General features: G+C 43.1%; 1 protein-coding gene across 1 annotated transcript in view; it reads right to left on the bottom strand.

The window, feature by feature from the left end:
• Positions 1 to 25,143, bottom strand: part of MMP28 (matrix metallopeptidase 28) — a 75,078-nt gene that overhangs the window by 37,438 nt on the left and 12,497 nt on the right. Inside the window, exon 2 of the mRNA XM_044288149.1 lies at positions 3,623 to 3,696. Coding sequence (XP_044144084.1) covers positions 3,623 to 3,696 — 74 coding nt within the window. The remainder of the gene's footprint in view (positions 1 to 3,622; positions 3,697 to 25,143) is intronic.

Genomic DNA, 25,143 nt, shown 5'->3' with positions numbered 1-25,143 from the left:
AGAGTCTGCTCATATAGTAGTATAGAGGCAGAAGGGTTACTGCAGGTTTCTTTTGAAGGATTCCATGGTAAGGGTTCTTGCACCCGGCCATTGCCCTGCTGTTCCATGCATTGGGGACCGCAATTTACGGTCCCCAATGCACGGGCAACATCTATGCGGTTTCCGCAGACGGATGCAGACCCATTCAATGTGAAATGGGTCTGTGATCTGTCCTCACTGCAAAAAAAAATAGAACATGTAGTGATTCCGTGGGATTCCGTGGGGTTCCGTGCCTACGTCCTGCACCGCACCACACCTTCTGGATTGCGGACCTATTCAAGTGAATGGGTCCCCATCCGTAATGCGGGGCAAAAACGGCCGACAGAGGTTCGCGTGCATGAGCCCTAAGTGAGGAGTCTGAAATTTGGGCGTTGGGACTCCCAGAGTATGGGGGATTCACGGGAGAAATCTTGAAGGCGACTGTTTGAAGAGAAGATAAGAGGACAGTAGAGAAGGAGGTCTTGTGAAGATCAGAGATTCCATGTGGGAAGGTACTGGCAGATCAGTTCACAGATGTATGGAGGGACAGGTTGTGGACAGCCTTGTACACTGCCTGTCCAAAAAAACAGTCGTCACCAAAAAAAAAAAAAAAAAAGGTCACACACGAATATTTTGTTGGACCGCCTTTAGCTTTGATTACGACACACATTCGCTGTGGCATTGTTTCGATAAGTTTCTGCAATGTCACAAGATTTATTTCCATCCAGTGTTGCATTAATTTTTCACCAAGATCTTGCTTTGATGATGGTAGAGTCTGACTGTTGTGTAAAGCCTTCTCCAGCACATCCCAAATATTCTCAATGGGGTTAAGGTCTGGACTCTGTGGTGGCCAATCCATGTGTGAAAATGATGTCTCATGCTCCCTGAACCACTCTTTCACAATTTGAGCCCGATGAATCCTGGCATTGTCATCTTGGAATATGCCCGTGCCATCAGGGAAGAAAAAATCCATTGATGGAATAACCTGGTCATTCAGTATGTTCAGGTAGCCAGCTGACCTCATTCTTGGAGCACATACTGTTGCTGAACCTAGACCTGACCAACTGCAGCAACTCCAGATCATAGCACTGCCCCCACAGGCTTGTACAGTAGGCACTAGGCATGATGGGTGCATCACTTCACCTGCCTCTCTTATTACCCTGATGCGCCCATCAATCTGGAACAGGGTAAATCTGGACTCATCAGACCACATGACCTTCTTCCATTGCTCCAGAGTCCAATCTTTATGCTCCCTAGCAAATTGAAGCCTTTATTTCTGGTTTGCCTCACTGATTAGTGGTTTTCTTACGGCTACACAGCTGTTCAGTCCCAATCCCTTGATTTCCCTTCGCATTGTGCGTGTGGAAATGCTCTTACTTTCACTATTAAACATAGCCCTGAGTTCTACTGTTATTTTTCTTCGATTTGATTTCACCAAACGTTTAAGTGATCGCTGATCACGATCATTCAGGATTTTTTCCCCGCCAAATTTATTCCTCCGAATACGATGGGTCCCCACTATCCTTCCAGTTTTTAATAATGCGTTGGACAGTTCTTAACGCAATTTTAGTAGTTTCTGCAATCTCCTTAGATGTTTTCTCTGCTTGATGCATGCCAATGACTTGACCCTTCTCAAACAGACTAACATCTTTTCCACGACCACGAGATGGGTCTTTTGACATGGTTGTTTAAGAGATGGGGTTAAATAACTTATTGCCAGCTGAAAGATAATCGCCCATGCAGTAATTCTCCAATAGGAGGCTCATAACTATTCGCTTAGTTAAGTATTCGCTTAGCTTTTTTTTGGGACAGGCAGTGTATGTCATAGTTACCATTTTGAACTAAGTTCTCTGGGAAATGGGTAGACTTTGAAGGGATTGGCAGAGAGAAGAGGCATGGAAGTAACAGCGGGAGAGGTGGATTACTGGGCAACAGAGTTGAAGATGGACTGTCGGGGCATCTGAGTGTTCGGTCTCATGCACACGGGCGTTGTGCGGCCGTTTCGTGCATTGGGGACTGCAATTTGCAGTCCCCAATGCACGGGCAACATTCGTGCGGCGGCCGGGAAGGATCGAGACCAATTCAACTTGAATGGGTCCGTTATCCGTCCGTACCATAAAAAAATAGAACATGTTCTATTTTTTTGCGGTGCGGAGGCACGGACAGAAACACCATGGAAGCACTCCGTAGTGCTTCCGTGGGGTTCCGTCCCTCTGTTCCGCACTCCATCTCCCCGATTGTGGACCCATTCAAGTTAATGGGTCCGCATCCGTGATGTGGGGTGCACACAGCCGGTGCCCATGTATTGCGGACCCGCTGTATGCAGGCCGCAATACGGCTACGGGCGGGCAACGGCCGTGTGCATGAAGCCTTAGATGGGACACCCCAGAGAAGGATGTTGCAGTAGCCCAGGTGGGGGGTGATGGGGGCATGTACATTTTGTGGACTCAATACTTTGATACTTTATCAACACCACAATATTAGAGAAGGTGTTATACTGTACATCTTAACAAGTAAGGGGCCCAGACAAGTTCCAGGGTAAGCTTTTCATAAGACAGCTGGAATGTGAGAAACAGTAGGAGTGATTGCCAGGAATCAAAAGTAGATGAAAAATTGCAGTACAGAGAAGGCTGACATATGGTTACTAACATACAGCCAAAGTGGAGAGCACACCCTGAGAAATACAGATAGGGAAGGAATGAAAAAACATGCTCTGGCCAGAAATGGAAGGGTATTCCTGATTTCCTTACATTGTAGGATTCCTGTGAATAACATTCATTTTGATGTGCAGAAAACTAAACTAAAGACTTAGGACTCGTTCACAAGACCGTGCCGTTTTTTGCGATCCGCAAATTGCGGATGTCGCCCGTATGCCTTCCGCAATTTGTGGAACGGAACAGGAGGCCTATTATAGAAATGCCTATTCTTGTCCGCAAAACAGACAAGAATAGGATAGGATTCATAATTTTTGCGGGCCAGGGAACGGAGCAACGGAAGTGCTGTCCGCATCTTTTGTGGACCCATTCAAAGGAATGGTTCCGTATACAGACCGTATGCGGAATGCAGAAAGCGGCCGTATACGGAACGCAAAATACGTTCGTGTGAACGAGCCCTTAGGGGGAGATTTATATAACTGGTGTAAAGTAGAACTGGCTTAGTTGCCCATAGCAATAAATCAGATTCCACCTTTCATTTTTCACAACTCCTTTGGAAAATGAAAGGTGGAATCTGATTGGTTGCTATGGGCAACTAAGCCAGTTCTGCTTTACACCATTTTGATAAATCTCCCCCTTAGGCCTCTTTCACACGAACGTGACGGATTAGGTCCAGATCCGTTCAGTGAAACTCGCACCATTTTGCAAGCAAGTTCAGTCAGTTTTGTCTGCAATCGCGTTCAGTTTTTTCTGCGCGAGTGCAGCACTGCGTCCTTTTCAAATAGCTGAACGTGACGGGTCCAGAGTGTCGGATCCTAATCGATAAGGAGCATAGGTCATCAGTTCAAAAGTCTCTGAAAACCTCTAACACATTGCAGAAAAACAAATTGCTACATTTATAGGGGCTGAAATTATTTTATATATGCCCATATACAGGATGCATGTTTTACCTTACTGCTGCAGCGAGCTGCGCCTTGCTATAGTCCTTTTCTTCTTCAAGGTAACCATATTTCACAAGAAATGCCTAGACAAAATATAAATCGGCATCATGATCCATACAATATAAGCATATCAGTACTGTAGAAATAAAAGGTTGTGTTAGATTGGAATATATTATTTGTTCATATGCATATGTACTGGTATGATCAGAATGATATGTAATGAAGTTCATGCAGCATATATGAGATCATGTATTATAAAGGATGGGAATATTCTAATTCAGTAGGGATAATAACAGACTTGGGGAGCGGCTCTGGGCATTTATACAGGGGATGCACCTCCAAAGTGACTCTAACATCCTAATGTGCATAATTTATAGTAAAACATAAGGTATTCCTCATAATATGGACCTCTTTTTTCCTGTCCACCATTGATACATTGTACACACAATGCAGTTCCTGAAGAACCTCTTCATGGAAGGAGAAAGAGAGAACTTCTTGTAAGTCAATAAGTGGTTGTCTTACTGCAAAATGTCAGCCATCTTCTACAGGAAGAAATAAGTACGGCCTATGTAATGGCCCTTGTCTCTGTAACTGGCAGGATATCAAGTTTGTCCATCAGTTTTCTGATGTGAAAAATGGGTTATAACAATGTTGGCATTGTTTAGACCCTCTCATCGTATTCATCAGCTGTGAATATGGCCAGTGGTGTAACTAGAAATGACTCCCCCAGTAATTTTTTGCAACCCCTTTCTTTCATGCTGCCCCTATTCCTCTGGCTAGTAAAGATCGCTCTCTCAGACCAGGGCCGGCAGTGGTTCCATCTGTTTTCTACACTGTATATAATTTCATTGTGTAATACTGTTGAGGGGGCCCTGACAAAATCTTTTAGTCCTCCTCCTCCTGGATGGGCCCCTTCTGGGTCAGGGCCCCAAAGAAGCCGCTTCCCCTGCTTCCCCTATAGCTACGCCCCTGAATATGGCACATGCTGCACTGGGGCAAAGACTGGTGCATCTCTCAGACAGTGCCACAGTGTTGCAGGGATGTTCAGCGCACGGAGGGTGGGTCCTAGTCCCTTGGTACACCCAAAGTTTCATCCCTCTTCACAGTAAAGCCCCTCCTTTCTCTGCAGGTTTCACAGGGCCATAGACGTACTATGTACTGTTCTCGCCTGGTCCCCTAATCTTGTGCCTGCACAGTGCACCAAAACTTCAGAGCATGCTCAATACAGTTCTGTTCAGAGCAGGAACGAGATGCTGTACGGAGCAAAAAAATCTTGCAAAACCCCTTTAAACATGGACAGTAGCTAGGTGTGAAACTCGCTCATGTCCATAAGCCTTAAGGGTGCACAGACCCACATGCCATTTGAAACAATAGGGCTCACAGAAAGACCACTATTCTAAAACATAACCTTTAATTGTTTCCCCTTTTTCGTGTGTTGTCTTGAAATTAATTAATAAAGATATGATTTTAAATATTAGTTAAGGACCCCTAAAGGGATTCTTGGTCCTACAGACCATTTCAGTATTTGTTATCAACAGATAAACTCAGACACGATGCTGACGGACCTATTAGTGCAGTCTAAATAATGCCGGTATATACTAGATAATAATGATTGACCTTTAACCCCGACCTTGCCAGCGTATCATGGCCATGAGACGCCTGGGCCAAAATGCCTCCCAATTAAACATTTGATACTTAGAGTTAGAGGGGGGAAGGCTTGTGTCAGATGATTGTGAGTTCCACAGGGAGTAGAAGAGGTGGTAAGATGTCCACAGATGGAAAGCAGCTGTGGGTGTATTGGTTTTACTATTCAAGAATTAAAGGTTATGTTTTAGAATAGTGGTCTTTCTGTGAGCCCTAGAAATACTTACCACTTTCAACTATTATTCCCCCGGACAGGATTATGTCCCTTCTGTGATTTCCATTTGAAACAATAGTAAGTACATCTGTAAAGAATAAATCAAGGCAACTGGACTTACTGTAGATTTCCTGAAAACGTTTCACTCATTCTTCCAACAAGCTTTCTCAATTCTGAGTGACTGTACAAGAATTATCTGGGAATAAATATGTAATTGAATCAACATCTGGTAATTATACCCAGCATGCGGTCAGAGGTCATTATACCCAGCATGGGGTCAAAGGTGTTGATTCCATTATCCTAATTGGAGTCAGTAGGTGATAAAGACTTCCCAGAAAAAGGTGTCAAGACAGCATTGTATGTGGCAGACAATAGATGTCTAACCCCCCCTGCCTCTATTCAAGCTTGGCTTCTCAATTTTTACGTAGATGGCCTCCTTCATGCCTCGTTTGTACCAATCGGCCGCCTTATCAAAAACACGTACTTGACTGTCTTCAAAGGTGTGACCTGTTCCTTTTAGATGCAAGTACATGGCTGAATCTTGACCAGAGGTTTTGGCTCTTCTATGCTGAGCCATACGCTGATGTAGTTGTTGTTTTGTTTCACCGATATACAGTTCAGAGCATTCCTCATTGCACTGGACTGCGTACACAATGTTGTCCATCTTGTGTTTAGGCGTTGGGTCTTTGGGGTGAACCAGTTGTTGCCTCAGTGTGTTGCTGGGTTTAAAGCAAACAGGAATGTGATGTTTATTAAAAATCCTTTTAAGTTTCTCAGACACCCCAGCTACATATGGGATAACCATATTCTTGCTTCTCGCCCTCACTGGTAGTCTTGGTGCTCTTTCTTCTCCTTCCTTCTGTTTTGACAAAGGCCCAAACTGGATACCCACAGGTTTTAAGTGCCCCTCTGAGGTGTTTGAATTCCTTTGCCTTGGCCTCTGTGCTGGTGGGGATTTTCTCTGCCCGGTGGTGTAGAGTCTGGATGACTTCCAGTTTGTGGTCTAGAGAATGGTGGGAATCAAATAGCAGGTACTGGTCTGTGTGTAAAATATGAGATTGGCACACTAATATCTGGAATTGGGTATGATTTAATAGATGAGTAAAATGGTAATGATTTCATAGGCAAGTAAAAAATGGTGATAAAAAAGTATCATAAAAATGTCATAAAAAAAAAAATATATATATGGTATATATATATATATATATATATATATATATAAAACAGAAGGGGGGTGGTAGGAAGATCCTTGGGTTGGTGAAGAGAAAAAAAAAAGGTGAGGGGAATGTCAATGGATCACAGGTAATGAACTAAAATCAGTCCGGTTTATTCTCACTTTATGCAGGTGGTGCATATAGTGGAATTGAATAAAATATGCAAGTTCATAAAAAAATGCAAGTCCATGGATATGACTCCTGTAAATAATTCCAATGGATGACAAATTAGGAAATACCAATTCATATGAATATAAATCCACAGCTAGTGGCACAAGTGGATAATATTATGGGATCCTATATATAGTGTCCGCAGCTTGTGGTAAAAGTGGATGATATTATAAGATCCTATATATGATGTATATTCAGATGCATGTAAATCAGGTCAAAATTGAGTAAAAATTGAAGTAGAAGTCAGCGGGCAATGTATCCACCAGCAGTGGCGTCCCACTATGGCTGGGATATGCTCTGCTGAAGTTACCTGTTGGATGGGTCTCCTGGAGTCAGTGAGCGGCCTGCTGGAATTACCTGTCCAAACGATCCTCTGAAGTTGTAGGCAGGGTATCTCCTTCACCGGCGGCTTTCAGCCGTCGGCGTCCTACGTTCTGTTTGCGCGCTCTTGAAGTGCGTCCGTTCGTGCCGCTGAACAGGGAGAGTGGTCACGTGTGCCGTATCTAGTGGATGTTGGAGGACAGTGCCAGCGGAGAATAGCCCTCACAGTAATGATTATTAAGTCGAGATGTTGCGATCTTCACTTCTCTTATTCCACTGTACTTTAAAAGTCTTTCTCGTGGATCTTTATAGCAGAGTTAGGCAGATTGGCAGGGCACCCATGCCAGTCTGCCTAACTCTGCTATAAAAATCGACAAGAAGGACTTTTAAAGTACAGTGGAATAAGAGAACTGAAGATCGCAACATCTCGACTTGATCTCGCACAGCCATGTTTTTGCTTGTAGAACTTGTCCTTATACTTGAAGTAGGTGGTACTCAGACAAAGGTCCAGTAAGGCACACACTTGGTCTGGGCTAAGTTCTGTTCTGCAGCCTAAGGTGTTGTCTAGTAGCAACTGTTTCCTGACTGTTTCAATTGCCTCTGTAGTGGGTATCCAGGTGAAGAGGGATGGGGGTTGACATTTGGGGGTTAGACATCTATTGTCTGCCATATACAATGCTGTCTTGACACCTTTTTCTGGGAGGTCATTATCACCTACTGACTCCAATTAGGATAATGGATCAACACCTTTGACCCCCATGCTGGGCATAATGACCTCTGACCCCATGCTGGGTATAATTACCAGACTTTGATTCAGTTACATATTTATTCCCAGAGAATTCTTGTACAGTCACTCAGAATTGAGAAAGCTCGTTGGAAGAATGAGTGAAACGTTTTCAAGAAATCTACAGTAAGTCCAGCTGCCTTAATTTATTCTTTACATATAATAGTAAGTACAGGTGCAGCCAGACAAATACATGTGGACCCCGGAAATGAGTGGAAATCTGCATGCAGGTTCTGTGACCAGGATGTACCGTGTTCGGGCGTCTAATGTAAAAAGGTCATCGGTGTCTTACTTGCACTTCAGTTTGTGTGTCTTTAGTGGTAACATTGGCCATGATAAACTCCTCACTTCAACAGATTAAGACAATAAACAAAAGAATTTCACACTTTTCTGGGCCGTTTCATTACGTCTAATGCCAATTACAACAGAAATGGCTCAATGTCACTAGCCACTTTGCAGGATACCGGTAGAGACAGAGGGAAATGAGGATTTTCCTGTAAAATGAATGGGGAACCAGGCAATAGTTTTGTTTGTGTCTATGCAAGAAATAAAACAAAGAGTACGGTTTCCTCCAGGAAGGCCTATCGTTCTCAGCTATAATACACTTGGGTTTATAATACATGTTCTACTGTTTCCTGGTGTAGCCTGTGGCATAAAACCAAGCTGTATATTATTCTGACATCCGTTTCAACATACACGATTTGTACATACATCCTCCGTAATGGAATTCTACGTAGCAAGTGTATGACTTGACGTGAGAACATTATTGGTAGGTGTCCAAACAAAACCTTTCTGGTCATAAAAGGTTACATCAACAGAGGTTGGCGCCATCTTGGCAACATTTCATTTAATTTGCTCCAGACCCATCGATAGCTGCCCTCTTATAGTGCACTTAATTGCATCATTTGGGGGGTCCACAAAATGTCAGATTATTTAGCTCTATAGGGCCACTGTCTATATGCACCGTTTTAAAATTTTAGCACACACTGGGGGACATTTACTAAGCGTGTTGTGCCAAAATTATGGTGTAAAATTTGCCAAAAAGAATGGCGTTTTAATTTGCACAAAATATATCAACAGTTTTCTCCACATTTTTCACCTTAAAGAATTCATCGCGCTAGAAATGAGTCATAAATGTCAAAGTGGATGGGGCTATCAAATTGGCGCATATTACGCCTCATTTATCATCCTCTTATCGGCAGAAATGTCTTCAATTGTTGCGGAAAATTAAGCCAGCTTATGTGGTGGTGTTTTGTGTAAAAAGTCTCATTTATGGCAGAAAGATGCGACTTTTAGTCAGAAAGTCGCATTTATGAAAATAAAAACAATTCATTGTGCTTACAAGTGATAGGTAAGAATTAAAACAGGAGACATTTATCTTTATCTAATATAAATGAGCCAAACAGCAGGGTTTTGTCAGTAAATTGGCATCCAACAAAAAGTCTGAGACAAAAGTCGCAATTTACCACTGGAAATGTCGCAACTATGCTTCAAAAGTCCCAAGTGCGGCCTGGTAGGTTTAAAATGTCGCATTTTAGTGCTACTGATGTTAAAATGTCGCAAATTGAGACAAATAAGTCAAGTTTATATTTTTAAAAGTTACATTTTAAAAGTGGCACGTGCCTTTTGTAATATGAGGTACCTTGGAGGCGAACCCGAGTTCGGTATCAAGTTTTTTTACAGTAATAATTAATTCACAAAGTTATTACACAAAGTCTCACGAGACTTTGAGAAGTAATAACTTCGGCTCATCGGAGCCAATACATTCTAATACTGTACGGAGCTCCTGTTCCGTACAGTGTTACAACAAAGTTTTATGTGAATCGACTTCGGATGAAGCAGCCGAAATCGATTCTCTCATCCCTAATTGTAATGTATTCTAAGTGATTAAAAAATGCAGTGAGATTTTAAGAAATATCCACATGCCGTATAAAAAATATGAATGGGAAATCTGCAGTTGTCTCACCTCAGCAAGTGGCATTTATCATGTAGAGAAAGTTAATACAAGACACTTACTAATATAGTATTATCCATATTGCCTCCTTTGCTGGCTGGATTCATTTTTTCCATCACATTATACGCTGCTCGTTTCCATGGTTACGACCACCCTGCAATCCAACAGTGGTAGTCGTGCTTGCACACTATAGAAAAAAATGGCCTATTTGGTGCATGCACAGCAGCAACTGTCCCAGACAGCTCTTGTGCTGCAGTGTCAGTCGTAACCCCTAGAAACGAGCAGTGTATAATGAGCTAGAAAAATGTATGAGGCCAGCAGAGGAGACTACCCCTTTACCTTTGCAGCATTGTCAGTGATTCAGTGACAATGCTGATGTATGAAACCCAATGGGCAAAATGTATAGTGTATTGTCTGGGTCAGACTGGGGGGCCGCCTCTATTATGTCTTTTTGCCCTAATTGTTGTCTATGACACACTCCTTTATTAGATATAAGAACCATAACCCAAGACGCACACCACTGTAGGATTTGCCATTTCAGTGGGGCCATATTACGTTTGGCGCAGTAGGGCTCACCTGAAAAAGCAAACCCTACAGTGCTGTGAAGTAGCATCACCTGCAGTTCACAAACACTGGAATAAACAATATTCTTTGTGCATCCGGGTGCGGACAACACTTGCGGACGTGAGAATGGAGCCTAAACGTAAATCACTTGGTCTCTCTTAATTCATAAACAAGTAAAGATAGATCAAAACTGACACTTTCAGCATGTTTCTGAGTACGTTCTCGCTATTGATATATTATATGACCCCCTTCCCGTTGGAAAAAATATATATGTTCATTTCAATATGACAGACTTTAAAATGGCAGATGAAAACATTTCCACCACCAAATAATACAACCTCCCTCCTAATTAGTACGGTCACACATTGAAAGTCAATTTTCTATAAATTACACCAGTTAAAAGGGTCTGTCTAGCCCGGCCCGGTATTTCTGGTAACGAGTGGTGGCTTATGTGACCGGATAATGGAGAAAACATGATTTTTGTATTGGTTGAATACGCAAATTAGGCCTCATGTACATAACAATGTCCGTATTACGGCCCATAAAAAATACCTTCTGTGTGCATTCTGTGGGCTCTCTCTCCCATCAATAGAAAGGGTTGTTTTCATTTAAAAAAATGGACCAGAAAAGGACAAGTTCTATAATTTCTAGAACGGAAAAACAGATCCGCAAAAAAAACTGACGTGTGCGTGGCCCAATAGATATATACGCAAAAATCTAGATATGATATGATATGATGAAAAATATGTGCATGAGGGCTAGGTATTGAATGTATCCTTCCAGGCCAATTCAAACAATGGAAATCCCAAGGCCTCTTTCACACTGGCATGTGCGCCCCATTGATGTGGGGCAGCAGCAGTGGATCGCGGACCCATCCACAAAATGGACAACAATAGGTCATGTTCTATCATTTTTGCATGGCTGCGGAGCGTGCATGCTGAAATGAATGGGTCAAAAAAATGCAGATCGTGTGCATGAGGCCTAAACATGCTAACAGATATGGGATATAGTGGACTGTGCATTTGTAACCTTCTACATACGGCTGATTTGGATGGATTGACTTTAAAAGGCTTTTTCTGAGAGTACAGTACTGATGATACTCCATTCAGACGTCCGTAGTACATTGCGGATCCGCAACACACCCTGCCGGCACCCCCATAGAACTGCCTATTCTTGTCCGGCACTAATACATTCCTATGGAAAAAAATGCCGGATACGGCATTCAGGCAAGTGTTCAGCCTTGGAAAGTGCCCCTTTCTACACCAGTCCGTTGTTAATGCATAAACCAGTATACAGACTGCCTTTTTGCTGCTTCTTTATATGGTCTCATTTTCTCTTTAGTAAGGCGTGTGTCTGGAAAATATCACTCTTCCTTTGTTTTGATCTCCTTGAAAAGTAATTATAAATTCGTCGAGAGAAACGGTTATCTCGGCTGGCCAGCAACCAACACCTGATAAAAGAATGAAAATGACAGAATAGAAATGCAACCTTGTTAAAGAAATCAATTTGGGGTCTGGAAATGTACTTTTATATTCACTTATCATTAACAAGTATGCATTCCAGATATATCCTAATGATGCATATTTGCCACCCTAAGACCCCTTTCACACGGGTGAGTTTTCCACGCGGGTGTAATGCGTGAGGTGAACACATTGCATCCGCTCTGAATCCGGACCCATTTACTTCAATGGGGCTGTGCAGATGAGTGGTGATTTTAACGCATCACTTGTGCGTTGCGTGAAAATCGCAGCATGTTCTATATTCTTTCACGCAACGCAGGCCCCATAGAAATGAATGGGGCTGTGTGAAAATCGCATAGCATCCGCATGCAAGTGCGGATACGGTGCGATTTTCACGCATGGTTGCTAGGAGATGATAGGGATGAGCAACCCCGGACCCCATTAAAGTAAATTCACTGTATTATTTTCCCTTATAACATGGTTATAAGGGGAAATAATAGCATTCTTAATACAGAATGCTTACCAAAATGTAGATTGAGGGGTTAAAAAAATAAATAAATAAACTCACCTCATCCACTTGTTCGCGCAGCCGGCATAGTCGCGTTGCTCAGTTCTGCAGCCCCGCTAAAAAAAATTAACATGTCCTATTCTTGTCCGCGCTTTGCGGACAAGAATAGGCATTTATATTGACGGTTGCCCGTTCCCTTCCACAAATTTCAGTTTTTTGCAGATCCGCGGTTTGCGGACGGCAAAAAATGGCCTGGTCGTGTGCATGTAGACTAAAACTAATACGTTTTTTTCCAGTATTGAGCCCCTAGAATGGAACTCAATACCGGAAAAGTTTAACGCAAGTGTGAAAGTACCCTTACATGGTTTTTGATACCACGCATGTTCAGTTTCCCGTGCCGCACACAAAAACGGTTTTACGTCCGGCATGTGAACACAACAAAATGTAACGGAATGCATTCGGTGAACTCCGTTTCGGTTTGTTCAGTTTTGTCCCTTATGACAATGAATGGAGACAAAACTGTAGCGTTTTCTTCCAGTTTTAAGAGCCTCTGCCAGATCTCAAAACTAGAAAGGAAAACACAGATGTGAAAATAGCCTAATCTGTACAACAAGTGTAAAACTGAGATAGACAATACCATTAAGATAATTTAGTTATCCCCGCTGGGATCAAAGTATATGGAATGCGGAAATCAAACAAGTACGATCCAACATCTGCTGCAGGGAATGAGAAAATAACCAGGTTTGGCCTACTTTAAAAGGGGTTTTCTGGTACTAAGATATTATTGGACTGTCCTCATGATAGATCTGACATCCTGCACTGATCTGCTGTTTTGAGCACCCACCAGTGCTGGAAACTACACAGAGGACGGAGTCAGACGCAGAAGCCTCTGTTCTCTGAGTAGTGGCAGTGCCGGAGTATTTCAGCTTACCTCCCATTCTTAGGCATTAGTGCTGGAAATTATACAGTGCACAGAGGCTTCCATCCACTGTATAGTTCCTGGCGCTGGTGGCTGCCTGAAACAGCTGATTAGTGATGGGGGTGCTAGGCTTTGGACCCCCACCAATCTAATATTGATGACTGGAGATGAGCGAATTTCTCAAAAATTCGATTCAGTCGAAAAGATTCGATTAGATCCGAATTTATTTGTGTCGAATCGCATTAAAAAAACAGCTGTTTCCTGGCTTCAGAGAGCCTGTATAGTGATGTAGAACACAGTGCCTTGCAGTAACATGCATAGGGAGTCTGTTATGGTAGTGAAATAATACTGTGAGTCTGTATGACACGCAGATGACAGGCATCGCTCTTAGAATCACAGCACACTTCACTTATTTGGGCAGTTATGGGGCCAAAACTGACCAAATAACTCAAGTGTGAACTTAGCCTTACAGGTCGAGGTTAGCGTGAAGAAGTGCACTCCTTTTACACACTCGTCATCTGATTCCACATACAGTACAGACTAAAAGTTTGGACACACGTACTATTTCAAAGAGTTTTCTTTATTTTCATGACTATGAAAATTGTAGATTCACACTGAAGGCATCAAAACTATGAATTAACACATGTGGAATTATATACCTAACAAAAAAGTGTGAAACAACTGAAAATTTGTCATGTTCTAGGTTCTTCAAGTAGCCACCTTTTGCTTTGATTACTGCTTTGCACACTCTTGGCATTCTCTTGATGAGCTTCAAGAGGTAGTCACCTGAAATGGTTTTCACTTCACAGGTGTGCCCTGTCAGGTTTAATAAGTGGGATTTCTTGCCTTATAAATGGGGTTGGGACCATCAGTTGCGTTGTGGAGAAGTCAGCTGATAGTCCTACTGAATAGACTGTTAGAATTTGTATTATGGCAAGAAAAAAGCAGCTAAGTAAAGAGAAATGAGTGGCCATCATTACTTTAAGAAATGAAGGTCAGTCAGTCCGAAAAATTGGGAAAACTTTGAAAGTGTCCCCAAGTGCAGTCACAAAAACCATCAAGCGCTACAAAGAAACTGGCTCACATGCGGACCGCCCCAGGAAAGGAAGACCAAGAGTCACCTCTGCTGCGGAGGATAAGTTCATCTGAGTCACCAGCCTCATAAATCGCAGGTTAACAGCAGCTCAGATTAGAGACCAGGTCAATGCCACACAGAACCAGGTCAATGCCACACAGAGTTCTAGCAGCAGACACATCTCTAGAACAACTGTTAAGAGGAGACTGTGTGAATCAGGCCTTCATGGTAGAATATCTGCTAGGAAACCACTGCTAAGGACAGGCAACAAGCAGAAGAGAATTGTCTGGGCTAAAGAACACAAGGAATGGACATTAGACCAGTGGAAATCTGTGCTTTGTTCTGATGAGTCCAAATTTGAGATCTTTGGTTCCAACCACCGTGTCTTTGTGCAACGCAGAAAAGGTGAACGGATGGACTCTACATGCCTGGTTCCCACCGTGAAGCATAGAGGAGGAGGTGTGATGGTGTGGGGGTGCTTTGCTGGTGACACTGTTGGGGATTTATTCAAAATTAAAGGCATACTGAACCAGCATGGCTACCACAGCATCTTGCAGCGGCATGCTATTCCATCCAGTTTGCATTTAGTTGGACCATCATTTATTTTTCAACAGGACAATGACCCCAAACACACCTCCAGGCTGTGTAAGGGCTATTTGACCATGAAGGAGAGTGATGGGGTGCTGCGCCAGATGACCTGGCCTCCACAGTCACCGGACCTGAACCCAATCGAGATGGTTTGGGGTGAGCTGGACCGCAGAGTGAAGGCAAAAGGGCCAACAAGTGCTAAGCATCTCTGGGAACTGTAAGTTTGTGTTGAAGTCACTGATTATTTTGCCCTTCCTCCAATCAGAACAATCGGATCCGTTTTTTGGGGTTGTCTGTTGAGCATCCACCTTCACTCGGTCAGCATTTGGTCCAAAACAGATGACACATGAATGGAATATTTGCATGTCTTCTGTGTTTTGTACCCACTCCTGCTTTTGGCTACCAAATCATAGGCCAATTCTGATGGGACCATACAGGCCTTACAGCTGCTACATAGACAGGATTTATTTTGCGTCTCATTTTTCCTTCCTTCTGACAGATCAGAAGAAGGGTCAAATAAATGATGATGTCAACCAGGCAAAAAAGGCTAAATAGTGGCCCAGTCATGAAGTGGGGAGGGTGGGAACAGCATGAGAAGTCCACAGAGTAGCCCAGTGACATAGTGCTGAGTTAGAAGCAGCATGAGGAGACCACAGAGTGGCCCAGTGACATAGTGTTGAGGTGGCAGCAGCATGAGCAGACCACAGAGTGGCAAGGTGACATAGTGTGGAGGTGGCGGCAGCAACAGCATGAGGAAGTCACAGAGTGGCACAATGACAGAGTGTGGAGGTGGCAGAAGCAGCAGCATGAGGAGACCACAGAGTGGCAAGGTGACATCAGCGTGAGGAGACCACTGAGTGGCAAGGTGACATCAGCATGAGGAGACCACAGAGTGGCACAATGACAGTGTGGAAGTGGCAGCAGCAGCATGAGGAAGTCACAGAGTGGCACAATGACAGAGTGTGGAGGTGGCAGCAGCATGAGGAGACCACAGAGTGGCAAGGTGACATCAGCATGAGGAGACCAGAGAGTGGCACAATGACAGAGTGTGGAGGTGGCAGCAGCAGCATGAGGAGACCTGAGTGGTGAGATGGCAGCAGCATCAGGAGAACACAGAGTGACCCGGTGACAGAGTGGGGAGGCGGATGGCAATAACAGAACCCACTGACGATGGTGGGTGTAAAAAGGAGCACTTGGCATCAGGCGGGTGGCAGCATCAGAATAATAGCTGAGGCAGGTAGCCAGAAGAAACTGTCTCTTTTGTCAAAGTGTAGGTGTGGCACCATGGATCATCTAGTCTAATGCATCAGGCATTGGTGTTTGAAAATCCTTGCTGATCCACGCCTGATTCATCTTGACAAAGGTCAGTCTTTCCACATTTTGGGTGGACAGGCGAGTTCAGGTTCTGCTCCAGGTCTAGCTGCTGGTGAATAGTTTCTTCACTAGGCGGGTGAAGAAAGCTGCTCATCAGCGACTCTAGACCCAAGTTGCTGCTGATGGAGCTGGTACTGCTCCTATCTCCCCACAGCAGCCATGGCAGTGGAACGTGAGCGCAGAGGGCCCCCCGGTCAGACCTGCGAGAGGATGGGCGATGGCGTTCAAAAGCAGCAGCCAACTGACTATATAGGATGTCTCTATAGTAGTTCCAAAAAAGGCTTCAGAACATATAACTGCACCGCTGAACGGCAAATAAGCCCTTTTTTACCACTAATACACCCCCAAAAAGGCTTTAGAACATATAATTGCACCACACAAGGGCTTATAAGACATATAAATATTTCCTAGTAATAAACCCTGTTAATGTCTGTATCACACAGCACTTGCACCCCAATAACAAGCAAGGTTTGCTGGAATTACAGAGGTATCATCTATTGCAAACCTAAAAGCAGCAGAATAATTCATCCCTATCCTTTCCCTAAAATTGTAAATCGTTTTTTCAGCACATTGAAGTCTTTTCTAGCACTGTCCCTAGCGCCTGCTGACATCTCTCCCTGCACTAAGCACACTGGAAAATGGCAGGATCCAAGATGGCACAGGCTATTTTAGGAAAAAATGTGATTCGTTACCACAAGGAAATTCGGATTCGGTGCAAATTTTTCCTGAAATTCGGATCGAACTCCACTTCGTCAACTTCGATTCGCTCATCTCTATTGATGACCTATCCTGAGGATAGGCCATCAGTATCTAAGTACTGGAAACCCTGTTTAATGTGTATGACCAGTTTAATAAAGGAAAAAATTAATCAGGGTAAATACATAGCCTAATGTTTTAATTATTTATTTCTGAAAGATATACACCAAAACTAAAAGTGACCATAGAGTCAATAATCATATGTGCATAATTGTTCAACATAAGTGATATCAGGAAGTACGGGCATCTTACTTGTAACTTTTAAATTAATGTAACTTCTCCAAAATGTTGCCGATATTTACTGATAATACAGTAAGGGTAGGTTCACACAGTTTTTTAGAGTTAGTTTTGAGGCAGAATTTCCTATAGTTTTTTTAGCCAAAGCCAGATGTGGATTCAAAAGGAATCAGAAATATAAAATAAGAACTTCTCCTTCCTGCTCGATCCACTTCTGGCTTTAGATGAAAAACTTGCAGGAAAATGAGCCTACCCTAAGGCCTCATGCACAGGGCTATAGGTTCGGGCCAATGTGCGTTTTTGTGGTCTGTTTCTGATGCGGACCCGTTCATCTCAAGTCCATGCTGTGACCAAGCAAAAAAACAAACAAACGGAAAGTGTCCTAATCTTGTCCATTTTGCACACAAGAATGTAATTTTTCTCTAGGGGGGCAGCATGCTCACAGCTAGGATCCGTGTTTTGCAGATGGGATGCCAACAAACTATGATTTTTACTGCTGCATAAAAGATGTGATTAGCCAACAAATGTTTACCGATTGATTAGGAAAACATTTTATACAAACTTTAATTTCGTGGATAACTGTAACATGAAAAATGCCCAATTTCAGAAGCCACAACTAATATGGCTGCACTGCCTAATGCCACTTTTACAAAAATAGCCAGTGCATGGGAATATAATGCAGTTACCAAACTCCGGCTAGCCAACACCCAAGCGAGAGAGAGTCAAATTCGAGAATTAATCCGCTCATCTATACAAACAAGTATTTTATTTTCATTTAAACTTCAGGAACATCAGTAGGCAATTGTGTCTGCACAATGCTCGTTTCTGGTCCTGCCATGATATCTGCATGCCATGTAGCTCTTACTATGGACAAAGCTTTTCTAAGTGAAAATTAAGTCCCAGATGGTGCAAAATCCTGAATGTAAGTGAAGACATGAAAGGCTTCCTGCTGCATAAGCTCTACACAATGAGAGGACACATTAGGACTGAGGAGAATTGAAGCGCAGCATGTTGTCAGTCTGTTCAGCAGAAATTGCCAAAGAAAGTTTCCCACAAGAATGTTAAAGGGGATCTGTCACCTCGTCTGACATGTCTGTTTTAGTAACTACTTGCATTCCGCGTGTAATGATAATTATGGAGTATCTGTTCTTATGACTTAATTCAAACCCATTATTATTTTGATGATTATCATGACTAAATTGCCAACAATCTGCAATAATGGTCCAAGGGGGTATCACAGTCTGATACTGGCAGCACTGATTGGATAGTGTCCGGTGGTGCAGGGACACCCCCAACTGGACCTTGATTGCAGACTAAATGGCAATTCACTCTATAGAAGAATGGCACAACAGAAGAGTAGATGCTCTAGATTTGAACTGTTTAAAATCTTAGGTCACTGGTGACATTAGGAATGTTTCTCTAGACAACCCTAGACTACCTTAAAAATGTTTTGCCTATTATTCACTCTTAGGTATTAACTCCTATCCAATATTATTCCCTGAAGGTTATCATCACTAATGATCTATATGAGTGTATCACTGTACAGCAGCGGCGGTGGCACGAAGCGCACGGAGTCATAGCAACCAATGACGCCGTGCGCTCCTGCACTCAGCAGGAATCCAGGCCAGCATCTTACGGTCCGTGTTCCACGGACATGTGCATGAGGCTTAAGTAGGGAGAGCAGTCTGCTCTTTAGAGAAAGTTACTACAAGGCACTTACTAATGTATTGTTATTATCCATATTGCCTCCTTTTCTGGCTTGATTAATTTTTACATGTCATTATACACTTCTCATTTCCATGGCTATGACCACCCTGCAAAACATCAGCAGTGACTGTGCCTGCTCTCTAACCCCTTCCCAACCTGTTAACGCAAATTTATATCAGCAGTCAGGTATTTAACCCTTTCTACCCCGGACTAGTTTTCACCTTCCTGCCCAGGCCATTTTTTGCAAATCTGACATGTGTCACTTCATGACAGTGGTAAATTTGAGTCAATATATTTTTCCTTTATTTATAAATAAAAAAAATCCCAAATTTACCCCAAATTTTGAAAAATTCTCAATTTTCTAAATTAGAATTTCTCTACTTTCAAGGCTACATGCACACGACCGTTGTTTTGGTCCACATCGGAGATAGTTATCAGTCATCATTCCCCATATGTTTGCTTTTTTAAGCACCAATTCAGTTATAAAGTGATTTTGAGAGGCTTACATAACGGAAACCACCCAAAAATGACCCCATTTTAAAAACTACACCCCTCAAATTATTCAACACTGATGTTGCAAACTGTTAGCCCTTAAGGTTTTCCACAAGAATTAAAAAAAAATAGAGGCAAAATGTCATATTTTATGCAGATTTTTCATGTTAATCAATCTTTTCTTGCAACACAGCAAGGGTCAACGGCAAACTAAACCTCAATGTGCATTACTCTGATTCTGAAGTTTACAGTAATACCCCATATGTGGTGGTAAATTGCTCTATGGACACGTGGCCAGAAGGAAAGCAGGGCCATATGGGTTTTGGAGGCAGATAGTGCTAGAATGATTTTTGGGCACCGTTTTGTATTTGAAGAGACCCTGACATAACCCTACAGTGGAAACCATCAAAAATTTACCCCATTTTGAAAACTACATCCTTCAAAGAATATATTAATGGGGATACTGAGAACTTTGACCCCCTAAGCATTTTACGGCATTTGAAAACACTTGGCTGAAACACTTGGCTTGAAAAGTTTCATTTCTTCCAATAAAATGTTGCTTTAGCCCCAAATTTTTCATTTTACAAGGGGTAACAGGAGAAAAAGCACCTCATAATTTGTTACCCATTTTCTCCTGAATACGGCAACACCCCATATGTGGTGGTAAACTGCTGTGGGGGCACATGGCAGGAATCAAAATTAAAAGAAGCCATATGACTTTTGCAGTGCAGATTTTGATGGATTGGTTTACGAGTGCCACTCGTTTTTATTTTTTGAGTGATTGTCTTTGCAGGATGAGGTGATGTTTCCATTGGTACCATTTTAGGGTACATACGACTTTGATCGCTTGGTATTACACACTTTGTGAGGCAAAGTGAAAAAAAAAGGCTGTTTTGGCGTAGTTTAAAAAAAAAACATTTTGTACAGTATTCACCTGAGGGGGTATATAATGTGATATTTTTATAGAGCAGGTTGTTACGGATGCGGCGATACCCAATATATCTATTATTTTTATTAAGTTTTACACAGTAAATGCATTTTTGAACAGAATGAAATCTTGTTTTGAGTTGCCATTTTCTGAGAGCCATATTTATGGGGTCTTCCACTTGACTTTTTTGTTCCATAACCCTCAGGATCATTTAAGAAATTCCAAATGACTGTTTTACTGCGTCCCACCTCAGCAGTGATGGCGCGCTGTAAAAGACCCTGCTTATGCAGTTCAACAACCTAACCACGTTCAAAAAGGGAGATTTTTTTTTGCCTTTGCCATCATAACGTGTGAATACCTGACAGAAAATGACAATGAATCCACATCTTTGCACAGATTTGGCCTTTTAAAGGCATGTGGTCCTAAAATTTTGATCAGCTGAAAAACAGTCTGTTTCAGTTTAATCGCTATTTTAAATTAATTGAATGCTCCAAAAATGTTTTGTCTCACTCTCATTACTTCTTGTTGCATGTTGAAGCTCTACTTGGAACCTTGTTAAGATCCAACATGTAAAATATGATTTTTTGCCATTTTTCAAGTCTTAAACTTTTTATCAGGACTGTATACTTACAGTTTCTTGTCTGTGAGATCCAGGGGGCTGGATCTCACAGGCTTACATGGAAGGCAGCCCCGATGCGCTGCCTTCCCTGCCACCCCCGATGCGCTGCCTTCCCTGCCACCGCAGTGCGGGGACCCGATGGGGAAGGAGAGCTCCCTCCTTCCACACAACCCACACATGCCACGGTCAGCGCTGACCGCTGCATAGTGAGGGTTAATGCACCGACATCTGTGTTTTCACTGATGCCGGCGCATACAGCAGGGGACCGGCTAACGGGAACAGCCGGTCTCCTTCAGCTGACCGGGCGGGTGCAGCTCCTACCCGATTAGCACGCCGTAGTACTACGGCCCTGGTCAGGAAGTCACATGGTTAAACATGGCACCCGCAAATAGGATGCACCACCTGAGGCTTATATATGCAATCGTCAATAATGTCGCACACATTTAACCCCTCATATGCCATTGTCAAATGTGACCACAACATCTCAGAGCTCCAGGCCGTGCAAGGATCGGGGGAGCCAGATGTTGTGTGCAGCAGCCTCAGTTCTCCTGAATGATCCAAGGCTGCCGAACATAGGTTCCATAGGAGAGCAGTAACATTTTTATAGGCTCCAATGCTAATGCATAAATCAATAAAAAACTACAGACCATCCCGCAAAAAAAAAAACAAAAACAAAAAAAAAAACACAGCTCTGTACTCAAAAAGAAAAAAATGTATGTGTTTTAATATGGCCAATATTCTTGTGATCGGTGGGGGTCCCCGCAGTTGGATCCACAACTTGTTCCTTAAAGCAAGTTAGAATGTAACATGACATTTTATATAATGTACAGTACAGAAAAGCTTACAAAATATCATAACTGGCTGAGCTGCAGACAAACATATGATATCTTCCGTAATGGAACCTGAATAAATCATGGTAATTATGATTTCACAGAACACCAATGTAAACTGTTAGTTTTGGCTGCTTTTCTAGAAAACTAGGCTGTGCCTCTTACTGAAAACATACTCCATGCAGCTATGATAACTGCAATACATGACAGAAAGCTGGCAGACCAGCCAGCTGTGACTTAAAAAGCAATACCATATTGTATTGGAGCTTAGATTTCATTTTCTTAGTGTGCATTCACGGTCTTCATATGATTCGCATTTCTTTTACGGATTGAACGCAGACCTATTAATTTTTCTAGGGCCACATCCTTATGCAGCAAATTATAGAGCATGTCCTATTCGTGTCCATTTTGCGAACAAGAATAAGCATCTTTTCAATAGGACCTGCTAAAAGTGTGGGATGCACACAACCGAAAACGGATACGTTCATGTGAACGCACTCTTATGTAGATTATATTGAAGTTATATTTACAGTTCAGCGCAGTGATGTATCATGTTTAGAGTTGAGCGAACACCTGGATGTTCGGGTTCGAGAAGTTCGGCCGAACATCCCGGAAATGTTCGGGTTCGGGATCCGAACCCGATCCGAACTTCGTCCCGAACCCGAACCCCATTGAAGTCAATGGGGACCCGAACTTTTCGGCACTAAAAAGGCTGTAAAACAGCCCAGGAAAGAGCTAGAGGGCTGCAAAAGGCAGCAACATGTAGGTAAATCCCCTGCAAACAAATGTGGATAGGGAAATGAATTAAAATAAAAATTAAATAAATAAAAATTAACCAAAATCAATTGGAGAGAGGTTCCATAGCAGAGAATCTGGCTTCCCGTCACCCACCACTGGAACAGTCCATTCTCAGATATTTAGGCCCCGGCACCCAGGCAGAGGAGAGAGGTCCCGTAACAGAGAATCTGTCTTCATGTCAGCAGAGAATTAGTCTGCATGTCATAGCAGAGAATGAGGCTTCACGTCAGCCACCACTGCAACAGTCCATTGGCATATATTTAGGCCCAGCACCCAGGCAGAGGAGGGAGGTCCCGTAACAGAGAATCTGTCTTCATGTCAGCAGAGAATTAGTCTGCATGTCATAGCAGAGAATCAGGCTTCACGTCAGCCACCACTGCAACAGTCCATTGGCATATATTTAGGCCCAGCACACACACAGGCAGAGGAGAGAGGTCCCGTAACAGAGAATCTGGCTTCATGTCAGCAGAGAATCAGTCTGCATGTCATAGCAGAGAATGAGGCTTCACGTCAGCCACCACTGCAACAGTCCATTGGCATATATTTAGGCCCAGCACACACACAGGCAGAGGAGAGAGGTCCCGTAACAGAGAATCTGGCTTCATGTCAGCAGAGAATCAGTCTGCATGTCATAGCAGAGAATGAGGCTTCACGTCAGCCACCACTGCAACAGTCCATTGGCATATATTTAGGCCCAGCACCCAGGCAGAGGAGGGAGGTCCCGTAACAGAGAATCTGTCTTCATGTCAGCAGAGAATTAGTCTGCATGTCATAGCAGAGAATGAGGCTTCACGTCAGCCACCACTGCAACAGTCCATTGGCATATATTTAGGCCCAGCACACACACAGGCAGAGGAGAGAGGTCCCGTAACAGAGAATCTGGCTTCATGTCAGCAGAGAATCAGTCTGCATGTCATAGCAGAGAATGAGGCTTCACGTCAGCCACCACTGCAACAGTCCATTGGCATATATTTAGGCCCAGCACACACACAGGCAGAGGAGAGAGGTCCCGTAACAGAGAATCTGGCTTCATGTCAGCAGAGAATCAGTCTGCATGTCATAGCAGAGAATGAGGCTTCACGTCAGCCACCACTGCAACAGTCCATTGGCATATATTTAGGCCCAGCACCCAGGCAGAGGAGGGAGGTCCCGTAACAGAGAATCTGTCTTCATGTCAGCAGAGAATTAGTCTGCATGTCATAGCAGAGAATGAGGCTTCACGTCAGCCACCACTGCAACAGTCCATTGGCATATATTTAGGCCCAGCACCCAGGCAGAGGAGGGAGGTCCCGTAACAGAGAATCTGTCTTCATGTCAGCAGAGAATTAGTCTGCATGTCATAGCAGAGAATGAGGCTTCACGTCAGCCACCACTGGAACAGTCCATTCTCAGATATTTAGGCCCCGGCACCCAGGCAGAGGAGAGAGGTCCCGTAACAGAGAATCTGTCTTCATGTCAGCAGAGAATTAGTCTGCATGTCATAGCAGAGAATGAGGCTTCACGTCAGCCACCACTGCAACAGTCCATTGGCATATATTTAGGCCCAGCACCCAGGCAGAGGAGAGAGGTCCCGTAACAGACAATCTGGCTTCATGTCAGCAGAGAATCAGTCTGCATGTCATAGCAGAGAATCAGGCTTCACGTCACCCACCACTGCAACAGTCCATTGTCATAAATTTAGGCCCAGCACTAGTGTTGAGCGGCATGTCCCATATTCGAATTCGCGAAATTTTGTGAATATTCGAAAGAATATTCGTAAAATATTCGCGATTATTCAAATTCGTTATTATTTCGCATATGCGATAATTCGAATTATCGCATAATACATATGCTATGCAAAATTCACATGTGCGCTAATGAAATCGCCTTACGAAGATTCGCAACTCAATTCAATCACTAATGTATGAATGCAATGCCCTTTGCCTCTGTTCTGGGACAAGTGTAGATATTCGCATGTGCGCTAATAAAATCGCCTTACGAAGATTCGCACCTCAATCACTTTCTAGGGAATGTGAGACTTTTGGGAATCAATCGAGATACAGTGGGGGGTGATGACAGTAGTTGACAGAGTACAGATCAATGTAATCTGTAAGGTGGAAAGTAAAATAAAAAATACGAATATTCGTAAATCGAATTTTACGAAGTTCTACGTATTCGCGAATATGGTGCTATACTATATGAATGCACAGGCCTTTGCCTCTCTGTTCTGGGGACAAGTGTAGATATTTGCATTTGCGTTAATAAAATCGCCTTACGAAGATTCGCAACTCAATTCACTAATGTATGAATGCAAAGCCCTTTGCCTCTGTTCTGGGACGTGCCGATATTCGCATGTGCGCTAATAAAATCGCCTTACGAAGATTCGCGCCTCAA

Source organism: Bufo gargarizans, chromosome 3, assembly GCF_014858855.1.
Source record: "Bufo gargarizans isolate SCDJY-AF-19 chromosome 3, ASM1485885v1, whole genome shotgun sequence".
Taxonomy (NCBI): Eukaryota; Metazoa; Chordata; class Amphibia; order Anura; family Bufonidae; genus Bufo; species Bufo gargarizans.
Note: the sequence above shows the minus strand (reverse complement) of the source record. Positions and strands in the feature narration are given on the sequence as shown.